The sequence below is a fragment of the Carica papaya genome, chromosome 8, assembly GCF_054855325.1.
Source record: "Carica papaya isolate Zhongbai chromosome 8, ASM5485532v1, whole genome shotgun sequence".
Classification (NCBI taxonomy): domain Eukaryota; kingdom Viridiplantae; phylum Streptophyta; class Magnoliopsida; order Brassicales; family Caricaceae; genus Carica; species Carica papaya.
This window is the reverse complement of record NC_142316.1, coordinates 3,587,443-3,609,029: the sequence shown is the minus strand read 5'-3', so window position 1 is coordinate 3,609,029 and position 21,587 is coordinate 3,587,443. Positions and strand designations below refer to the sequence as shown.

Genomic DNA, 21,587 nt, shown 5'->3' with positions numbered 1-21,587 from the left:
GCACGGCGGAGCCGCCGTGCCGGAGTTGCGATATTGACCGAAAGGGGTCCTGGGCCTAATTTGGGATTTTTTGGAACACGTGCAGGTACCAGTAGTGCGTTTCAGTTCCCCGGGAAAAATTCAGGGAAAATTAGGGACAGCCTGCAAGCGCACTGTGAAGCCGTGTTCGGACCCCGAAACGAGTAAGGACCCCTCACCCTATTTCCTATCACAGTTTTAAAGTTCAAGAAATAATAAAACGGTATTTCATGAATCAACGAATGTGTGAAATTGCTTAAGGTCGCTAATGGAGCCCGAGTCTAGTGTGTTTGTCGGTTAACTGTTATTTGGCCTGTTTTACAGTTTTAAATGTAGCATGAGGTTCGATGTTTTCATTTTATAGTTTCGTGTGCATATTGTACTGTTTTATTAATTATGGATTGAATGACTGGTATATTGATGCTGTATATTGTCTGTTTGGCATAAATTACTGTTTTGCTTGTTTGTATGTGGATTGATGATGCTGACTGAGGGAAAAGAGAATGATAGATTATGTAAATGGGTAATTGTATAATGTGGTCAGCTTGACTAGATATCCTGGGAGATGGTGGACGGACCGGGTCCGTAGGGAACCCTACCGGGATTATGGTTTCTCATACCGGACGGGGTATGGAGATCTTATGTGTTTTGGCGCCCATACCGGACGGGGTATGGGGACGACCCGTTTCACCCTCATACCGGACGGGGTAATGAGGTCTATGGTTTGGCGCCCATATCGGACGGGGTATGGGGACGGCCCTGGAGTATGATTTCAAGTGTTAAGGGTTAACGGGTAACGGGACCTCTATGGATCCCCATGGATACTAGTGGGCTGGTAAATGAGGAAACTATGTTGTGTAACGATTGAATTACGAAAAGCTTAATAGGTATTATGTTATACAGTTTATATATATGGTTTCATGATGATGATGATGTTATTGCTTTCGTATATTGTTTTATAAATTTCACCGAGATAAGTGAATGGTAAAGGTTTTATTATCGATAAAAGGATTTGTTGTAAATTATGCTCCATTGGTCTTTTTGTATTTTCTACCCACCTTTACCTCCGTGACGGTGAGATATCGTGATGTCTTTACTGGGCTAGTGTAGCTCATTCCTTATTTAATCATTTCAGATCAAGAGGACATCGTTCCCGAGCCGGTTCCGCAGGAGGACGACGAAGGGGACGCCTAAAGACTTCATAGTCACATTCGTAGCTTTTACTTTCAAGTTTCTCCTTTAGGTAGTTTGATCTTTTATATTTTGTGAGCACGTTTTTGGTTTTAGTGTAAGGGATGTTATTCAAATTTTGACTTCGCTTCCGCATTTGATATTTTTAATATACATTTCATTATGAATTTTCGGGGCTGTTACATAGACCTTGTCTTACACTTCCTTCTGTATACCTGAGTATCTTGTAAGCTGTTTGCATATGTCTGTCCCTCGGTTTCTCCATTTACTGACTTAGTTGTTAGACTGAATACGACAAGGTAGGTCTTGGAAGAGTCAGGTACATCAGCTTTCGTAATAGCCTCATGTAAGTCATAGGATCTTTTAGCATTTCTCCTTTATTCTTTGACAATTTCATGTTTTGACCAAAAGGTACTTTTGAGGGCTTTGATCTTAACATTCTGGCCTCTGTAAAAAGATCAATTGCATGCTTCTTTGACATACATAAATGAATTCCTTTAATCAGACAACTTCTATACTCATGAACATCAAAATGTTATTAATTATACAAAACACAACAGCATTTTACATCATTTGAGTATTTACAATTATGTACGATCATTACGAGGCTCTAAAATAATTAACAGTAACTTCAAATTTTGTTTACTTTCAGAGCCTAATGTCAAAATATTCCTTCCTGTGCTATCCACTATTCCTCAGTGGTATCCTCTGTACTGAAATAATGATAAGCAGAGTGAGATTCAGAGTCTCAGTAAACAGTGTACTATAACATCATACCATTCTATTTTCATGTAGAATACTATACACATGTAGCATTAACATTTTCTTAATTCAAAGTATACATACATCTTACATTTTCAAATATATGTCTGTTAATTCAGAGAAACAGATTCACATTGCTACATTTTACAATGAGCCAAAATTTTATCATTATTATGGAGAGCACAACATATGATCATCCAACTATATTATGAATAGACACAAGTTGCCAATAAGGCCAGACTCCCAACACCGAAAACATGAAAACAGAGTGCCAATGAGGCTGGACTCCCCCCATAATGCATGATGGACACAATTAAAATTCTTTTTCGAAAACACAGGTATAGTAACATTCTAAATTTTAAATTTATAATTTACTTTTAAAGTGTGGGCATAATGATCGTTGTTTTGTTGGTTCTCTCTTTCTATTGAAAATGAAGGACATTGCAGCTTTATCCCTGAGGAGATTAAATTAGTAGAGACAACTCTCTTATCTCTCTTTCTAGCTTTAGACAACTGTTCCAAATTCCTTTTGAGGGTGGGGAATATAATGCAGAGTATAAGCTCTGTGAGCCTTCATTAATTTTTATGTTATATTTCTTGTCAGCACTGACAGATAAATTTATGAAGGATTGAGCTCTTGAAATCTACTATACTTGAGATGGAGAGGAATTTCAATAAATCTAGAATCACCAAGTGCATGTGCTATTCATCTGCTCTCAAATAGCTCCATCATTAAAGTACATATTCAACATGGTTTCTGTTATTGTTGCTTTGGGACTTGGATATATAGGAAATCCAAAAGCCATGGAAACAATTTACTGCTATTACAAGGTTTTGGAAACCGCTGTGGAGGTCAAAAGTTCGTAATTAAATTAATGATGATAACAGTATGATTTTTATGGAAGAGCTCAAAGGCTCCATCTAATTTTAAGGAATTAGATTTTTGGGTTTGATGAATTTTTGAATTTGAATAAGTGTGGATTTATAGAAAATGCTGCAGACAGTTAGAAGGTTAAAGCATTAGTCATTCCCATTGCGTGACAAATGTATTTATATCAGGAAAACTAGTAGCAGTTGCCAAACTAAGAACTATCTGCCATGGGTAATGCTCAGAATACCCAAATTCCCACAACTGAATCAGGTAATGCTCAGAATAGCCACAACTCCACATCTGAATCTGGTAATTGCAGAAGATGGTAATGTAATCAATTCATCCTTTAATTTATATAGAATCTCAACGTTCTTAATGCTATTGATAGAAGTTTCAGGACCAGTGAGGGATTCAGCACCAGAGCACTACATATTCAGAGTCGAATCATTCTCTTTACTCTCGAAAAAATTTTCAGCAACTAATGGTACTGATAACTACGAAACCAGTGAGTTCGAAGCTAATGATTACAAATGGTAGGCTTATATTATTCAATTGTTTCTCTATACCATTACTTGGAAGAAAAAGCTTTATACTTGTTCTTTTTGTTTATTTTCAGGAGGTTATCACTTTACCCAAATGGAGATCGCAAAAGATCTGGGAATGATCACATGTCCCTCTATTTGCTGATGGTAGACCCACCCACTTCTGGAATCATAGTGAATGTTAAGTTTTTTGTATATGATCATCTCAGGGACAATTTCTTGACGATTCAAGGTGTCTTATATCTTACCCTTCAATTCTTATTCTCAACCTTTCCTTGAGTCTCTTAGGTTTGACAAGCCTTTTGAATCGAAGGTGAAAAAGCTCGGCTTTCTCATGCTCTAAAAAGAGAGTATGATTTTCCTCGGCTACTTCCACTTAGTACATTCATTGATCCTTCTAAAGACTATCTTATCAATGATTGCTTTGTTTTTGGGGTTGAGATTTTTGTTCAAAAGTGGGAAGCTAAAGGAGAATGTTTGTCTATAAAAACAGTCCCTGACAGTTGTAAATTTTCATTGGGAATTGAAAACTTTTTAGAGTTAGATGTGTACAAATTGGACTCTGGATGTTTTTTCTGCCGGTGGGTGTGACTGGTACGTGCCACCTTTTGTCTTTTAATTTTATGTATTATTATTGTTAGCTTGCTTCTTATCTCTTTCTATTGAAAATGCAGGAAGTTGCGGCTTTATCTCGGAGGAAATTATGCAAGTGGAGTCCAATCTCTCTCTTTTTCTATCTTTACATGACCACAACAGATGCCTTCCAGGATGGAAAATATATGCAGCAGAGTATATTCTCTGCGTTAAGGATCAACTTCATGGAAACGGTAATGAGGAGAAAGGTTAGCTTTCATTAAACTCTTTTGTTATATTTATCGTCAACAAAGTGCGTTCATCATCAACAAATTAATTTTTTGCTGTTTGTCCAATGTACTGTATGCAGGTTCTAGTTGGTTTAATGCATCTTACCCAAGCTTTGGCTTCAGAAATTTCATCGTGCTGTCTGATGTCAAAGATAGTTATTGCCGATTTATTGTAAATGATGCATTGATTGTTGAGGGGACAATTAATTATGTAGATGTGGTTAAGGGATTATACATGATCAATCTGGTGATTGGAAGCCGATGCTTTTGAATTTAGACTGTTGCTTATTTTCAAGGAATGCTACTGACAAAAACTCTGTTATATCAGTGAAATATTATGTAACCTTTTCTTGTATCACAATCATAACTACAACTGAGTCCAAGATAGAGTCAAGAATGATCAATTCAGGGACCATTAATATTGATTTTTTGGATTTGAATATATGGGAAAGCCAAAAGCCATAAGAGGCAAGTTACTGCTGTTAATATCATTGGGATATAGTGCATCTGTAAATATCTAAGACCTCAAAGGCATTAACTTTTTAATAGAATCAGAGAGTTAATTATGGGGTTTCATGTTTGAATAAGTGTTGCTTGAAGACCACAAGTCAAGTTTATTCAAATGATAAACCCTGTAATGAAAGTAGTACATGTGTTTCTGCAGTTCCTTCAGCTTTTTCACCAGTCGTTTCTCAAAGTTCTCTCTCTAAATTTGTGGGAAATTATCATGAAAATTTTGAGAATGTTATTTTCACTAACTACTTCAAATAATTAGATTTGTAACTCATGATTTGTAAGAAGTAACAGTTATACGATGCCATTTAATTACTTTTGCAGCCTCCCAATTTCGCTTGAAGAACTTCCCATGGATTATCCTTAACCCAGAGTTTAAGGAATACTCACTTCCCTGCAATTTTGGTAGTTACGTATGATGTAATGTTAAATACGTGGCTCTTAATCCTACTTTTCCCCTCATAAAGCAATGCATGAATTATTATGTTTTCAAGCGTTTTCTGCAATTCTCCGTCTGTCGTTTTAATTTTTCTTGCAAGACTAGATTGTGAGAGGAACATGATCAGTCTACTTCCCTTGTCTCTTAAGATTTGCCCACATCAAATTTTAGAAGTACGCTTGAACACGAAGAAACAGAAACCCATATATATAACATATATATATATATAGCAGTTCTTAATTAAATTACTAAGTTCAAGATGAAGTTCCCAGAAGTTATTGCTACTCTTTCTCTTTTCCTTACATGTCATTTCATGTTTTCTGGTTAGCTGATTTGCACATGAATGAACATTGGATTTCCTGTTTCAATATCTATATATCCTGTTTGGTGCCACCTTCACATTATTTTTCTGTTTTATAGACAGTTTAATCTGACCAAAAGCTTTAATGTTGGCAGGGGGGCATCAGGTAACTTTTTATGTGCATAACAAATGCTCATTTCCCATATGGCCAGCAACTGCCCCAAACACAGGTCACTCGGTGATTGCTGATGGTGGTTTCTATCTCCCTCCTGGGCTGACTCAATGTATTGATGCCCCTTGGACATGGAATGGCCGAATCTGGGCCAGAACTGGCTGTAACTTTGAGTCAAACAGCTGGAACTCTGCCTGTGAAACAGGGGACTGTGATGGTAGACTCGCTTGCAATGGCCTGATTGGCACACCACCAGTTACACTCATCGAAGTAGCATTGCAAGCAGACAAAACCAAGCCAAACTTCTACGACATTAGCCTTGTTGACGGTTATAACCTGCCAGTTTCTGTCACGACCAAACCAATATTGGCCAAGTGCAGTATTCCCGGGTGCCATAAGGACCTGAAAAGTTTTTGTCCACGGGAACTTCAAGTTGTGAACAAGAATGGTGAGATTGTGGCGTGCAAGAGTGCGTGTTTAGCATTTGATACGGACTCGTTTTGTTGCAGAAATGAGTACGGCAGCCCTGAAAAATGCAAGCCTAACTTGTACTCAAAGATATTCAAGGAAGCTTGTCCAAGTTATTATAGTTATGCGTTTGACATGCCACCTACTCTTGTAAACTGTGCTTCAAAAGTGTATGTCATCACCTTCTGTCCTTCTACTAAGGTTGTGGATGATCTCCAACACCCTTCATTATAGAGCTTTTCTGCTGAGATTTATGCTTCTATAATCTACAGAGATTATTAGTTTATTACCAATTACCTTTTTTTTTTAAATAAATAAATTTATGATAATATTTTACTATATATTACATGTAGATATAATGGTTCTCTTCATTTGTCTCCTTCTATACTGTTCTATGAGTTTCTAATTTTCTACCAGCATTCAGAATTACCACCTTGGGGATAGACTGTGGACACATATACCATATGTAGTTTCTAATGTAAGTGGACATCTTAGATTTTAGAACTTCATAAAACAGATTGGTGGAAGCTCTGGCAAATAATAAGCAATAAAATCTAAAGGTTGTAGGTTTTTCTAATTGAGAATTATAGCATGTATCTCACTTGATTCATTTCATTTAATTCCTTTTTTTAATCAAATCAACCTATTGATTTGCTTGGTGCGTATGCCATTATACACCCACAGGCAGGTTTCCTAATTGTTTGTCAAAAGACTGTGGACTCATAAAATAAACCAGCAATCCTTTCTCTATTACGGTTGAGTGTCAAATAGATTAAAAACAGTGTAGGACATCTCAAAGGTCAAGTAAATTTGAGATGTGGGCGGCAAGAATCTGTAGAAAAAATACCGTAAAGAACAGTGGTAACTGCTTTCATTACTGGAGACATTAATCTTGCAGATTTGTTTGGTCCTACAATAGCCACAGCCAGAAACTTGTCAATATGAAAAATCTGAGTAAGGAGCAGCAGTTTTTTTTTAATTTTTTCAAAGCAGTATTACTTGTTAATCACATATACAAAATTGTTTTCATCTTTTGGGTATATTTGATGTGAGTTATATATATTGATTTCACTGTTTCAATCCAAGTTAACTCACCCATGATTACTCTGTTAGCAATTATCTTCATGAGGGGTAGAATTCCCTAATAAGAGATTCTCTTTTTGAGAGAACTTTCAGAGAAAAATACACATGATCACGCACTATTATTAATCAAACAAAGTTTACAAAATCATCAGCCCTTTGAAAGTGGGGATTTTATCAGTAAGAAGTTAGCACCCTGCTACAAAATAAATAATCCCCACCTTGCAATAATAACTATCCAAGCCACTCATGTTGGCCATAATGCAGTCAGGACATGGAATTATACAATTCTAACTGTTCAATTTTACAGTAATGGGAGCAGATGGGTTTCTTCCCTTCAATTTTCTTCAAAGATTATCATTTGCCAACATGTTAGCTCAATCCACCAGCCATTTTTACTCCCACCCAAATAAAAAAAACTCTGCTTCCTACAAAAAATTGGTTCCTCATCACGCTTGGTCCATTGACAGTCCACGTGAAAACTGCCGGCCACCCTCATCTGTGAGAAGAGCAAAACATCAGCATGGATCATCCATATCAAGTGATTCATGATCTAAGAACATAAGAATCTTATGTAACAAGGTCACTGAACTCCCTAACAATGAATTTGGAAAGAATATACAACACTTTCAACTGTAAATGGCGCATAATATAAATTCCAAGGAATTGAACAAATTATTATTATGATAGCTTATGCTCACATAATTTTAACAAAGATCTAAACATTATTTTGATCTCAGTACTATTCACTTTATTTGTTTTGATCCTTATACAAACTTTTTGCTCTTTTAATTCTTATTACTTTCAATATCTTTCGTATTAATCCTCCCTCTGTTAATTTTTACTAATCTCATTAACACATTTGTCACTTGTAACCAGATTAGACATGTAATGTCATTTGATTGGGTATTTTTCACATTTGATACCTTGCAACATGTTATGTGTAAAAATAATTTAATTTTAATTGTTTTTTAATAAAAAGAAAAATTAAAAAATTAAAAATATGAAACCAAAAAAAAAATCCTCCCTATTTCTCCGACCCATCTCCCTGGTCAACTCCCATGACTAAACTTGCCCCTTCTCTTTTGACCTGCAAGGCCGATGTTGCCATTTCTGCATCACGTGCGACTGCAATTAGTGTACGAAAAAAGCAAATAGGAGAAGAGAGCTTACACCGTGACTGAGATAGTGAGAGTTGTACCCCTACAGGAAGATTTGAATCCGGGAAAATCCAAGTCGAAGCAGTGCCTATTCACCAATGGAGCCTGCATAATCTTGCTCTGCTCTGAAACCACCCCATCTGTTCTGGCACCGTACTGTTCTTGGGCCACCAGTTTCCGGATCAACCGGCCCGTAATCAAGATCCAGATACAGATCCATGCCTGAGAATATCAATTTCCCTGTATTCAGGTCAAGGTTCCCTGCCACTGCTTTGTGTCGGGATTCGACAGAAGTCATGATGTTGCCTTAGCTTCCTCCCTGCTGATGTCAGCTCATTGTTGACATCAGGGAAGCAGCACTTGTCGAGGAAGTAGACAGCAGCTGCTGCAGTGTTGTGCTTGACTGCACAGGTGACACAAAGGGCGGTGGCATCAGCCTTGCAGGTGCCATGAGCCCGCTGCGCCTGCTCACAGACCTCACACACCCACAACCTCGTGTTTGATCAGAGGAAGGATTTTTTTTTCTTTCATGTCTTTTTATTTTTTTAATTTCTTTCTCTCGATCAGAAAGTAACTTCAAATTTAATTATTTTCACACGTCAGATGCTACCCAATCAAATAATGTCACGTGCCAAATCTGGTGACATGTGGTAAATGAATTAATGATAAATCGAATAAAAAAACAGTACAAAGCTCAAGATTATATTTATGCTATGGGTCATGTTATCCTCATTTATACTATGCAATGGAATTTCAATGTTTTTTATTTTCAATTTTTTTTCTTAATGTAACAGCATCACGTTAGCAATAGGCTCCTGATAAATAGACATTCTAAATGTGAAACAAAATGCAACAAGATAAAGCTGTCATGAATAATGAAAAATGGATCATCAATACCACTTTCACCATCTGAAATATCCGCCAGCCTTCCGATTGCATCAATGAGTGCTTGTTCATGGTCCTACATTGTGAAACACAGTAAATCAGTTTTGCAAAAGTCAATTTTGCAACTTCAGAAAAATGCAAGAAATATCCTCAATGAAAACTGGGGAATAGAGTTCAGAAAAAAAGTGCACAGTATGGCTGCTCTTCTAACCTTCAACACTTTCTTCGCCTTCTCAATTTCGAGAGGATCGGGATGATTTGCACCAAAAAGCCTCTCCACCTGTGCAGTGCAACCATTAGTAGGAATGTTGATCAAGTAAACACTCAAAAAAAACAAAAAAAGAAAAAACTCCTGATACTGTTAAACACTAACCTCCTTGATTAGAGTATCTGTATGACGAATTTGTATATCTTCTAGCGACTTCTTACCAATTCCATTCTGTGACGGCAAAAAATCTTTTCTAGATGAAACCTTTGTAACACCTCTTCCTCTTCCTGTACCTGGAACACTATCACGGCCTACAGATCTATTTACTCCATGACCTGGTCCGCTATAACCACCTCGATGAGAAATTCCAGGGTCCTCTCCTTCCCACTCTATATCCTCTGGAGAGATCTGCAATAGAAAACACCAGATAAATTACCCACAAACATATTGTGTTTGTGTCTGTAATATGTCTCTCTACTGTGTAAAAAACACAGCACAAACAAAAAGCCGAATATCGTGTGAAACGAACAATGTAACTGTAAGAAATCTTCAGTAACTTATGTAACATTTTAACATGAGCACCAGAAAAAACAAGCAACATTTGAAGTTAACTTAAGCCCCAAATCATTGCCGTGAAGCAAAAGAAAAGCAGTTTTCTTCATTGCATTCCAGTTGACACATGGAGATCCAGAACATAGTTTTCTCTTTTTTTTTTCTTTTTTTTTTTGAAACAACAAAACATAGTTTTCCTCAAGATACCACCAAAGTAAGGAAAGAATGAAAGATACAACTGCACTAACTTCAATTGTATCTTCTCATAAGCAGGTAGGATGGTCATTTAGAAGTAGAACTACCTACAAAAGGGAAGGAATAACTTGGAGACAAAGTACTTCACAAGGAAAGCTTATCATCATAAAAAGGGCAGGATCCAATTCTTTCTCTACTTCTAGAAAAGAATATACATATGAATCAACAATTTTAGAAATCTTCCTTTTTGTATAGAAAAAGAAATATATAAACAAGATATAAAGGGGATGCCACCCATTTGAGAAATAGGAAATTACAAATTTGTCAAAACGTTTATGAGATCCCCCAGATCCTCATAAAAAATAAGAAGATGATCCTTAAAAGGAAAAACAAAGATTCTGGAACCATGAATCCCTTAATCTATCAACGGGGAAAGCAACCCCTTCAAAGGCCTTCTCATTCCTCTTTTTCCAAATGATCCACAAGTTAGCCAAGGGAATAAGATAGACGAGTCTTTTCTCCTGCTATCACTGTAGATACAGGCATCCATGAGTTTAAACACCATCATAATTGTCAAGGGGCTTGCAAAGGCAAGTTAAGATAGCTGTAGCCAGTACAATAGGTTAAAAGCACAACTGGTTAGGATTAACAAAAATGATATGTTACTGGCCTGAAACCATATAGGGCTGTATCTCCTTACATCTGTAATTAGTTTCCAAGAAACAAGTCATTTGTTTTTACACAGCATTTCAGTGTGGCAGCTTTGGCATAAAACTTTTTGCAGTTTCTGGAAATCTCTGGATTTTTCAGGTGACATTAGAAGTTTTCTTCTCTAGTTATCTTAAGCATATTGTGAAGATTCTTCTCAGAGGTGCACTGTTCACTGGGTGCTGGAATTGAAGGATTTTTCACAAGTGTTTCCGGCCATCACACTATCTTCGGGAGATAATGGTCTTCTTGGATTTTTTGTGGGTCCAGGAGCATAGCTCTCTTAAGTTACCTTTGTCTATGATGCAAAGAGATTAGGCAGCATTTTTTGTTGACATTTCTTTTTCTAGTTTCTATTTGCTTATTTATTCTACTCTTTTGCGTTTGCTGTTTTAGGAGGATATCTTATCCTTGGTTTTTTTACACCCTCCTTGTATTATTTTCATCTCTAAATAGAGTCTTCTTATCTTATATTGGCAAAAAAAAAAAAAAACAAACAAACAAACAAAAGAAGAAGCAACTTAATTCCATTTCCAAGAGTTAAGAATATAATCCACAGTTTTTAAACAACTCTTGTCAGCTAACACGTCATACATAGTTGCATAATAGATAGGAGCTCAAGAATGCGCATTTATTATACCGGATCTTATGCAAGCCATTCAAAATACCAGATCTGAAATGTGAAATCCATGAGATCAACACCAAATTCAGTGTCTCCTACCGAATTTTATGCAAGCCATTTAAAATACCAGATCTAAAATGTGAAATCCATGAGATCAACACCAAATTTAGTGTCTCCTACCAGCTGAGAATGCTTTTAGATAGCAGAGAGTGGGAATTTGAATTACCATATGTCTCTGTCTGGGTATAGGTCTATGTACAGGGTTGCTAATTTGCTCAGACTTCCCTCGACGAAAAGAAATGCACTAAAACCTGAAAGCTTCCTAGTTTTGGTCAGTCCATTCGAACAAGACCAGGCTCCAAGAGATTTTGGATTGCAAATCCCAGGGCCATATGAATGATCTATAGTTGTATTATCAAAAAGAAAAGACCTATAGTTGAATATCTTGAACAGAAAATCGACTGCACTATAGGGATGCCTATTTTCTAAAGACACAAGGCAGTGCTTATTGACAATGTTTTCCTTTTTTCTCTTTCTTCTTTCTTTTCTTCGGTCAGAAGGGTTTCTTTTTTAATCCTCTGCCATTGTAGCTTTTGTTTCTTATCCTAATAGTACTTTTTTTCTACTAAATAAAAGATTTCTTATCCTCTACAGATGCACTCTTCTCTTTTCCTTCTCTAAGAAATACTTCTTTTATCCCCACAAAAAAAAATGATAGTGCATATTATGGCTATTCAAGAATACCTTCTCATCTTGGAATTGTCACCTATAAATAATTTCAACTGCATAAAGTACAGAACTGTTCATTAGCAAATAAAAAGTATAATGCATGCCACTTTTGATGCCTACAAACTGTATAAACAGTTAAATCTAGACGGTAGTTACTGCCATGATGACTAATTTGGGTCCAATTGAATCAGCAAGTAACTTGATGGCATTGAATATGAGTATCCTGACAAGTTATAGAATGAGTTAAATATGAGATAAAAAAAAAACTTTAAAAGCAACCTATTGAACAAATAATCCTTATATATTAACAATGATAAACTTGTCCTGGATATATACATAATTCATTGCCAAAAGCACAATAACATAATAGTTGTCACGAAGTACTCCAAGCCATGTGGACAGAACATGATTTACCTCTGAGAGATTAACCCATTCCCATGTCTCATTGGCAGTGCCAATATCATATACCAGGGCATGCCTTCCCTGATAAAAAAAGATAAAAAGAATATATAATCAATCGAAAAAATTATGCAGACAGAGAAAAAAGGCTAAAACATTGTGAGAGATTTTGTTATTTATGTGCGATCAAGCACCACATACCTCAACTGGGTTGTACTGGGTAATAACAGCTTCATAGAAATTATTGTCATCTGGCCACCTGGTCCTCACTCTCCTTCCAATCAAGGGATCAGATGCTGTCCCTTCAGTAGTTTCATTCAAAAGGGCTGCTCCAGATGACACTCTATTAGCAACTGCACTTCTACCAGTTGCACCAGAGGCTGGGTATGGCATGGACTTCATTGAAGAGGCAGCAGGTAGACCCTGCAGCAAAAGAATTTAACAGAATGGAAATAAATGATCAAGCCAGCCATTGATAACAACCTTTATTTCATACCCAAATTCAAGAATTTTTAACTCACTGGCTTATGCTTCTTGCCCTTGGGTCCTGTCACAGATCCTCTTTTAGCAGCTGATGATGATGGCTGGTGTGATGGAGCCATTGGTTGAGTATGAAAAGGTGGAGAAGGCCCACCGAAAGATTGAGAAGGTAATGACTGAGTGATTTTTTGTTTCTTGCGAGATGCAGAGACAGTGGGACTGGGAAGCGTGTCATGAACAGATTGACTAGTATTAAGCACACCAGATTGATGCGCACCTGCCTGTCTCCACTCCCTAATTGCATCCAAAGAAAAGAAAAAGAATTAATTAAAAGAAAGCATTTGGAAAAATCTTCCTAATATGTTATGCTTCTTACAATAATGACAATTAGTTGAATTCAACCAGACCTTATTCTCCGTATAACATCATCTGAATTAACCCGGCCTAGAAGCTCCCTGTGCTCCTCATTTGATAATCTCAACTCTTTTCTAAGTTCTGTTATCAAACTTTCTTTCTCCTGATGAAAACAAGTTCATGTAGCTGTTATTTAAACCTGATAACGAAAATTTACGGATATTAGGTTCAAGAAATAAAATGTCAAGAAGTACCCAAGTAATTGCATCAGCTTGAGCTTTGAAGGCTCTGAGAACTGAACTGTACGCCTCCTGCTCAAGTTGGTGAATTTGTGTCTCCATATCAGTCTCACCGTACATCCGTGGGTATGGGACAGGAGCAACAGCAGATCTTCCATTTCCTGCAACTCGTCCTCCTCTAGGAATTCTATTTTGATGCAATGGAGGTAGGTCATCATCAGTTCCTAAAATTATTTTAGAGCAAACAACAAGATGAAAAGAACAAATTAGATGATAGTTGACAGCTTAACTGGAATGTTCTGCAATATAGGAGAAGCAGAAAGGTTATTTGCCTAAGGTAAAATTGACGCCAAAGCTATATGCTGTTCATTGAATAAATAAAGACCATTAACACTACCCCTAGTAAAAGTTTGGCCAAAACTGCCACGATACTCATGTCTGATGGTTCTTTTATTGGATTGAAATTCCTATAATTTTTAATTCTTATCAAACTCAACAAACCACTGAAGTAAAATCATTAAATTCCATCAGATTTCAAAACACTATAGTAAAATCATTCAATGCCATTAGATTTCAATATCAGCCACTTCTCGCAATGCATAATAAGTATAGATATCGATAAAAGAACATGTCGGTGAGATAAAGAATGTGAAATAAATAAGATATCATTCCAAAAAAGGTTTCAAACAATTTTGTGATTGATGAAATTGTCAACACATATAAAAGTCAACTTCTTTCAACTCAAGAAAATAAATTTAACAGCACGGTGATGGCAGTCACTCATCCACCTTTTAGACTAAAGCTATATTTGTAAAAAATCCAAAAAAAATTTGAAATTCATTTGCAAATCCATACTTATTCCAACTATGACAGGATGCAAATTCTACAAGAAGATGGTAATTAACTTCAATGGAACTGGAACAATGCATACCATATGAGGTTATTTTTTATCATTTCAAAAAGGATTTGCATCATCCACCAATTGAAGTATGGATTTGCAAGGGAATTATATAAAATTTTTGGATTTGTTCTCGCTTAAGTGATTCCCATAAATAAAAATATATCCAACGAAGGTTTTTTTTTTTCCTCCTCCCAAGAAGACTTAATGGAAAGCCTTGAACTATGCCAATTTAACTTGACCTCACTTTTAATTTAACAGGTTATGACTTAACATTTGACCTCAATTTTGTTAAGCACTTTGGAGATCCACAATTGGCTGAAACCTACTTAGAATAGACTAAACTAAGATGCATAATATATAAAAGTTAACGATTTCACTAAGCAGTTCTTAAAAATGTTTTCAACATAGAAAATCAGAATGTTCATATGATAGTTTTACTAATTGTCCCGCATCCAAAGATTATAACTTTTCAGCACAAGTCATAGAACACCTTGAACATTGCAAGGGAAAGGGAGCACTAAATTGTGAGAGGTTATAATAATGACGTGTCGACGTGTAGTTCTTCAAAATAAGATGTTACGCACTTTGATCCTTTCCAAATCAAAAACCAACTTAAACTTCGGAATACACTGGGGCAGCTCTCAAGTTCAGACTCAAAAACAATCCAAAGCAATTAGAACGCCAACAAAAAGCCAATTATTTCCAACTGTTTAAGGCTGCTTTTAAGGTTAAAAACTGCATTGAACTCATTTGAAATGAGAGTAAAAGCTAACAATTTAGAATTGACGAGCATATTATTTCTATCCAGCATCCACCAAAAAATTCAGATAAAAGGAATTATTAAATAAATAGTGAAATTCTAAATTAAAGAACGCAATTCAAATCTCAAAACCCAGATCTTCTGCCTTGGGTAGAACTTCAACAAATGACAATAATTCAATAAAATCACAAGAAATATAAAGCTAGAAACAAAAATAAACACCCACTAAACCCTAAATTCATCAAAGAAAACAAAAATCAACAAGGAAATAATCCTAAAGAAAGTGAACTCACCACTGCTATCGTATGGTTCGTAGTCCATAGCCAGCGTGAAACTCCCAAAAGGATGATACTCCTTCAGACCACGAATCGACAACCAACCCCCAAGAAAAGAAAACCCTAAACTTCCCCACAGCCGATTTAACCAAAGAAGAAAGACATGTCTCAGTTGAAAATGTTAGGCAAAGAGGTGGAGCAAAACAGAAAATATATCCCGTTCTTAAGTTTCGAAAATCCACCCCTTCAAGCACCAAATCTAATGAGTTCTGGGATTCTTCTAGCAGCAGTGAACAGCTTCCTCTTCTCCAGCTCAAGTCTCTGAGCGCTTCACTATCCAGAGGAGTAAATTATATATTTTTTGAGAGCAAAAAAAAAAAAAAATATATATATATATATACACACACACACACACACATACGCACACACTACTCAACTAAACGGTGTCGTTTAAACTCTTCATGGTAGTTATTATTAGTTACTTTTAATTGGTTTATGTAATTAATTTTTTTTTCATTTTATTTTTTAAATAATTTCTTGTTATTTAATACAATTTCTTAATCTTATTTTTCAATTTTTCTTTTTTTTTTTAATTTTACCATTCTAACACTTTTATCTTCTTTTTAATTTTTTTTAAAAAATTTTATCATATACTTGAATTTTATTTTTAAAGTTTTATGTTTTGATTATTTGTATGGAAAACTAATATAAAATTATATTATTTATTTGAAAAAATAAAAAGAAAAAGAAAAAGAAAATCACTCTATTTCGTTATAATTAGTAAACTGGATTTATTAAAAATATTATTGTGAAATATAAAATGTTACATTATACGACGTCGGATCGGATCGGGTCGGTTCGGGTCGGTTCGGTGGAACGAGAGATCTTCGCTTCGCGCCTCTCTCCCTCTGTTAAGTTACGTCTGATTAATTTCCTATTGCGAAACTGATTCTGATACTTCGTCCTTCTTCTCCTCCAATCATGAAACCTGAATATATATATATACACACACCACACACACACACATGCATATTATACTGGAGCAAGAAAAGAAATTTGTAAGGATGGATTTATCAATTGTAGCTATTATCATTGTAGGTCCTGCTGTTTTGGTCCTACTGGATATTTGTTTTTCCCAGTACATCAGATCAATATTCCCCGGCTTTAGTGACGAAGAGGAAGAATACGATGATTATCATGATCGTCAACGGAGGGACTTTGACCGTTCAGATTTCCCTGTAGAAACCACGGGAGCTGAAATTGAAGAAATCCCAGAACGATACGTGGTAGTTTGGCTGGTTCCTTTTTCGGAGCTTGAGGAATATATTTGTGGAGGTGAAGAAAGAGTGGAGAGTTGCAATGATTGCGCAGTATGTTTGGAGGAGTTTGAAGGAGAAGATATGTGTGCGGTTCTTCCTCTCTGCCGCCATGTTTATCATCCTTATTGTCTTCAACAATGGTTTCGGCAACAAGGGACGTGCCCGGTTTGTCGAATCGATGTGGGAGATGAGGAAAGTATTGTGTAATGATGTAGGTTGAGTTTTATTCTTGAATTAAGTTAGAAAACCTGATTGGGTTTGATAAAAACTGATCATCTGCGACGTGGGTTTAATTGAATTTTTTGTTAGAGCTTGTGAATGCTTTTATAATTATATTATATTTGTTGGTTCTGTGTGTTTGTTGGACTGAAAGAAAGAAACCAGAAGGAAAAACAGAGGAGAAAAACTGAGGGGAAAATAAATTTACCATAAAAGCCTAATTCACGTCTACTAAGAGATGAACTTCTGAGTAACTAAAGTGTAAAAGTTTCAAGCTTCAGCATTATCCTCGTATGTTTTACTTGTTACCACTCTCTGTGAACACCCCAACCCTTTTCATTTTTTATTATTATTATTATTTTATTTTAATTTTTTATAATTATTATATGAATGTAATAATTTATTATGTAATAATATATGGTTGTAATTTAATTTAATTTATTTAAATAAAAAAATAATAATCATCATCATAAAAAAGAGTAAAATTATTTAGAAATTTAATTGAAAACAATTTTGAGAAAAATGAATGAAAATTTGGGTTCTTTGGATATTTTGAAAAGAAAATTGAAAATCGGATATCAAAACGCAATTTAGAAAAATTGTGTCACATCAGCAGTCTGGTCAGCAGCCCCGGCCAACCAGGACACGCCGCGTGGCAGAGACGCTGACGCGGGAGGCCACGCGAAAGGGAGCCACGTGGGCGATCCGCGTGCGCAGTATCGAACGGTTGAGATCCGTTCCCGCGCGTACGAACGGTTTAGATCAAAAACACGCACGGACGGCCCAAATTGCATCGCGATGAACGGCCCAGATTCGTTTTCTATTTAATCGCGATCGGACGGTCCAAATTGAATCGCGATGGACGGCTCAGATTAAGAGCGGATGGTTATAAATAATCTCATCCGCACTCAAACCCTAACCCTAGCCGCTAGAGCCCCTCTCCGGAGAAGACAGTCTAGCCGCCAGGGAGCCGACCGTCGCCACCTGCCACCGCATCGGAGCAATTTTCGGCCGCCAAACGAGGTAAAAATTCTCTCTTGGCTCAGAATTTGATGCTGAACCCACCTATGGCCAAATTAGAGTAAAAACACCAGCTAATTGGCCGGAAAATGCCGCTAAAACCCAACGGCGCCGCCGCAGGTTTTCTCAATTTTTGCCTCTGATGAGGCCCTTCCCGATTCCTGTTCGATATAATTTTTTCACCGTTGTGACCATTGTTCCCTTCTCTACATGTTGATCGGAGCAAAACACCAAATCGCGACTCGAGCCAGAGGAGCCGCCGCACCGGAGAGTCTCACCGCCAGTAAGTTTCACTTTTTGGTATTTTTTTTCAGCCCACCGAAGGCCCTATGAGTGTTTTCTCACAAGAACCAATGAAAGTTTTGTTGAATTCGGCCGAAAACAGCCAACCCGAGATGGATCGCCGCTGTGAACGGCGGAGCCGTCGCCGGAGCACGACGGAGCTGCCGTGCTGGAATTCCAAAATTGGTCGACTAGGCCTTGGGTTTGATTTTTGAGTTATTTGGGACATGTGTAGGTACCGTAAGTGCGTTTCAGTTCCCGGAGAAAAATTCAAGAAATCCAGGGACTGCCCGCAGGCGCAGTGCAAATTCGGTTTTCGACGTCGAATTAGATAAGGACCCCTCATCCTATTTCCTATCACAGGATTGAAGTCTGAATAAATGATAAAACTGTATTTTGTACAAATTGAGTAAATATGCATAATTAATTACAGTTGCTAATGGAGCCCGAATCGGACATATTTCTCTGTCAATTCTTATTTGATTTATTTTATAGTTTAAATGCATTATGGTATCTAATTTATTTTATTCTATGATTTTGAATGTATGAATCACTGCTTATTTCATTTTGGCCTGATTTTGTGAATTTAATGATATGCTTGCCTTATTAGATACTCGTTAATTGCTTTAGTATTCATATTTATGTGAGAAACGAAAAACTAAAAAATAATATGAAAGGGGTGTAAATTGATAAATGGATAAGTTAACAGCCTCACTAGATATCCTAGGAGATGGTGGACGGACCGGGTCCATAGGAAATCCTACCGAGAACGTTGTCCAATACCGGATGGGGTATGGAGACTTTAAATGTTTTGGCGCTCATACCGGACAGGGTATGGGGACGGCCCCGAAAATTAAGTTTGTTAAGGGAATGGTTCACGTGTAGCAGAGACCTCTATGGATCCCCATAGATATTAATAGGCTGATAAAAAGGGGGCAACTGTTATTTGATAATTGAAATATAAAAGTATGACATGTACTATGTTTTAGATTATGTATGAATTCATGATATCTATGATGTTGTTGTTTCCATGAGTTATTTTTATAAATCTCACTGAGGTAAGTGGACGATAAATGGTTTGATTATTGATAAATGAATTTATTCAAAATTGTGCTCCATTGGTTGTTTTTGGTTCTCTACCAACCTTTACTTCTGTGACGATAATATAGTGTGATGTCTTTACTGGGTTAGTGTAGCTCATTCCTTACTTAACCATTTCAGATTAGGAGTACTTTGTTCCCGAGCCCGATCTACAAGAAGACGGCGAGTAGATGCCTAGTTGTTTATTAGTTTCCTTATAGTCTTTCATTTCTAGTATTTCCTTTAGAGGACTTATTTTTTGATATTGTTAGTACGTTTAAGTTATTGTGTAAGGGATATTAATCAGAACTTTTTATTTCGCTTCCGCACTCATATTCTTTATATACATTTCCTTTTAAATTTTCGGGGCCGTTACAGTTGGAATCAGAGCCGCGTTCCTCAGACTCGTCCCTTACACAATGATACTTAGAGAAACACTAAACCAATGAATCATAACTCAACCATTTCTTGTGAAATGCAGGTGCAGAGAGATGAGAAGAGGAAGACCTCCACTAAACCGAGCAGCTCGAGATGGTTCGCTTTGGGAAGACGTTGACAGAATATTTGAGATGCTGGAGAGACTCATTGCTGCCCAACAGGGTCAAGAAGAGAGAAGGGAGCTACCCGACCCTCCCCCACTACCACCCGGTGCCACCACCACAGTATAATCCAGTGCCCCAGCAGCAATACTGCCCTGCACCGCCACAGTATAATCTGGTGCCCCCACCATACCAGCAAGTACCACAATAGGGCCCCCTAGTTTATCCTTAGCCTGGCCCAGTCCCTCTTCCATGGGACCCAGCTTCTTCCATGATTGACCTAGGCTACGTAGAGAGGTACAGGAGACTGAACCTATCCACTTTTACAGGGGAATCCTCCTTTGAAGATGCCCAGTATTGGTTGGTAGAGACGGAGAAGGCCTTCAAGACCCTAGAAGTGACTCCAGAGCAAAGGGTCACCCTTGCTACCTACATGCTGGTGGGAGAAGCAGACTGCTGGTGGGAACTCAAGCAGACCACCCTGCCTGTTCCAATCATCTGAGAATAGTTCTTAGCAGCCTTCCATGCAAAGTACCTCCTAGAGCACATCCGACACCTGAAGGAGATGGAATTTGTCTAGTTGGTCCAGGGGAACATGACGGTGTCAGAATATACCCGTAAGTTCCTGGAGTTGGGACAATACTTCCCAGAGACGTTGATGGATGAGAGCAGGAAGGTTAGGAGGTTCTAGTGGGGCCTCCGCCTAGAGATCAAACAGCATCTATTTGTTCTAGAGCTCAAGACATACTCAGCCGTTCTGGCCAAGGCACAGTTAGTGGAGAGGAGCCTCCACACCCTCCCTCGGGCAGCAGGGAACCACCGACCCTTAGCTCCACTCTGCAGACCAGCACCTACTGCGCATGTTCAACAGAACAAGAGGCCCAGATTGGTGATCCAAGCTCCCCCTCAGGCTCCAGTGGCAGGACGTGGTAAGATCTGTCAGCATTGCGACAGGGATCACGGGGACCGATCATATTACCGCTTCAACAACACTTGTCGCATATGTGGTAGTGTCCAACACTATGCGAGAGAGTGCCCAAGGAACCAGAATCAAGGAAGACCTCCTATTTAAGGCAAGACTTACAACCTCACCCAGCATGATGCCGACGCCGACCTGGACGTAGTATAGGGTATGTGCACTATCTGTAACCATCTTGCTCATGTTTTGTTTGATACTGGTGCATCGCATTCATTTGTTTTACCTGTTTTTACATCCAAATTTAATATATTACCTGATAAAATTGATTCAATGTTATTTGTATCTACTACTGGGAGTGCAGCATTACTAGGAAAAGTTGTCTACAAGGCTTGTGCCGTAGATATAACAAATAGAAAACTGAGTGTAGACCTGATAGAATTAGACACGAGGGATTTTGATGTAATTTTAGGGATGAACTGGCTAACGGCGTATCACGCCGCCATAGATTGCTTTAGCAAGAAG

General features: G+C 37.4%; 3 protein-coding genes across 12 annotated transcripts; 2 read left to right on the top strand and 1 right to left on the bottom strand.

The window, feature by feature from the left end:
* Positions 1–2,349: 2,349 nt before the first annotated feature.
* Positions 2,350–4,975, top strand: LOC148240380 (uncharacterized). The gene is made up of 5 exons (XM_088209740.1): positions 2,350–3,375; positions 3,459–3,661; positions 3,698–3,972; positions 4,016–4,226; positions 4,328–4,975. Exons 1-5 carry the CDS (start codon positions 3,077–3,079, stop codon positions 4,516–4,518), a joined length of 1,179 nt encoding a protein of 392 aa, XP_088065866.1. The 5' UTR covers positions 2,350–3,076; the 3' UTR covers positions 4,519–4,975.
* A 347-nt stretch (positions 4,976–5,322) lies between these two features.
* On the top strand, positions 5,323–6,444 carry LOC110806996 (Pathogenesis-related thaumatin superfamily protein). Its single transcript, XM_022032012.2, has 2 exons — positions 5,323–5,522; positions 5,656–6,444. The coding sequence occupies exons 1-2, from the start codon at positions 5,459–5,461 to the stop codon at positions 6,372–6,374; spliced, it is 783 nt and encodes a 260-aa protein (XP_021887704.1). The 5' UTR covers positions 5,323–5,458; the 3' UTR covers positions 6,375–6,444.
* Positions 6,445–7,323: 879 nt separating this feature from the next.
* EML4 (Emsy N Terminus (ENT) domain-containing protein) lies at positions 7,324–16,044 on the bottom strand. 10 transcript variants are annotated; one of them, XM_022031975.2, is made up of 11 exons: positions 15,706–16,044; positions 13,767–13,975; positions 13,566–13,675; positions 13,200–13,452; positions 12,880–13,101; positions 12,694–12,762; positions 9,639–9,881; positions 9,477–9,545; positions 9,278–9,341; positions 8,394–8,783; positions 7,324–7,719 (listed from the first exon to the last, which is right to left on the bottom strand). In XM_022031975.2, the coding sequence occupies exons 1-10, from the start codon at positions 15,731–15,733 to the stop codon at positions 8,632–8,634; spliced, it is 1,419 nt and encodes a 472-aa protein (XP_021887667.1). In that variant the 5' UTR covers positions 15,734–16,044; the 3' UTR covers positions 7,324–7,719; positions 8,394–8,631. The 10 variants fall into 10 exon arrangements, with proteins under 10 accessions (XP_021887667.1, XP_021887666.1, XP_021887668.1 ...); XM_022031974.2 differs by having other exon boundaries at positions 7,324–8,333; positions 8,422–8,783; XM_022031976.2 differs by having other exon boundaries at positions 7,324–8,333; positions 8,422–8,783; positions 9,281–9,341.
* Between the last annotated feature and the right edge of the window lie 5,543 nt (positions 16,045–21,587).

Excerpts from the sequence above, each read along its gene's own strand:
- EML4 (XM_022031975.2), bottom strand. The coding sequence starts at position 15,733 with ATGGACTACGAACCATACGATAGCAGTG. Across the intron at positions 13,676-13,766 it reads AAGCTGATGCAATTACTTGG|GAGAAAGAAAGTTTGATAAC; the intron begins GTACTTCTTGAC and ends TGTTTTCATCAG. Across the intron at positions 12,763-12,879 it reads CCCAGTACAACCCAGTTGAG|GGAAGGCATGCCCTGGTATA; the intron begins GTATGTGGTGCT and ends TTTTTTTATCAG.
- LOC110806996 (XM_022032012.2), top strand. The coding sequence starts at position 5,459 with ATGAAGTTCCCAGAAGTTATTGCTACTCTTTCTCTTTTCCTTACATGT. Across the intron at positions 5,523-5,655 it reads ATGTCATTTCATGTTTTCTG|GGGGGCATCAGGTAACTTTT; the intron begins GTTAGCTGATTT and ends TAATGTTGGCAG.
- LOC148240380 (XM_088209740.1), top strand. The coding sequence starts at position 3,077 with ATGCTCAGAATACCCAAATTCCCACAACTGAATCAGGTAATGCTCAGA. Across the intron at positions 3,973-4,015 it reads GTTTTTTCTGCCGGTGGGTG|TTATTGTTAGCTTGCTTCTT; the intron begins TGACTGGTACGT and ends TTTTATGTATTA. Across the intron at positions 4,227-4,327 it reads AAACGGTAATGAGGAGAAAG|GTTCTAGTTGGTTTAATGCA; the intron begins GTTAGCTTTCAT and ends TACTGTATGCAG.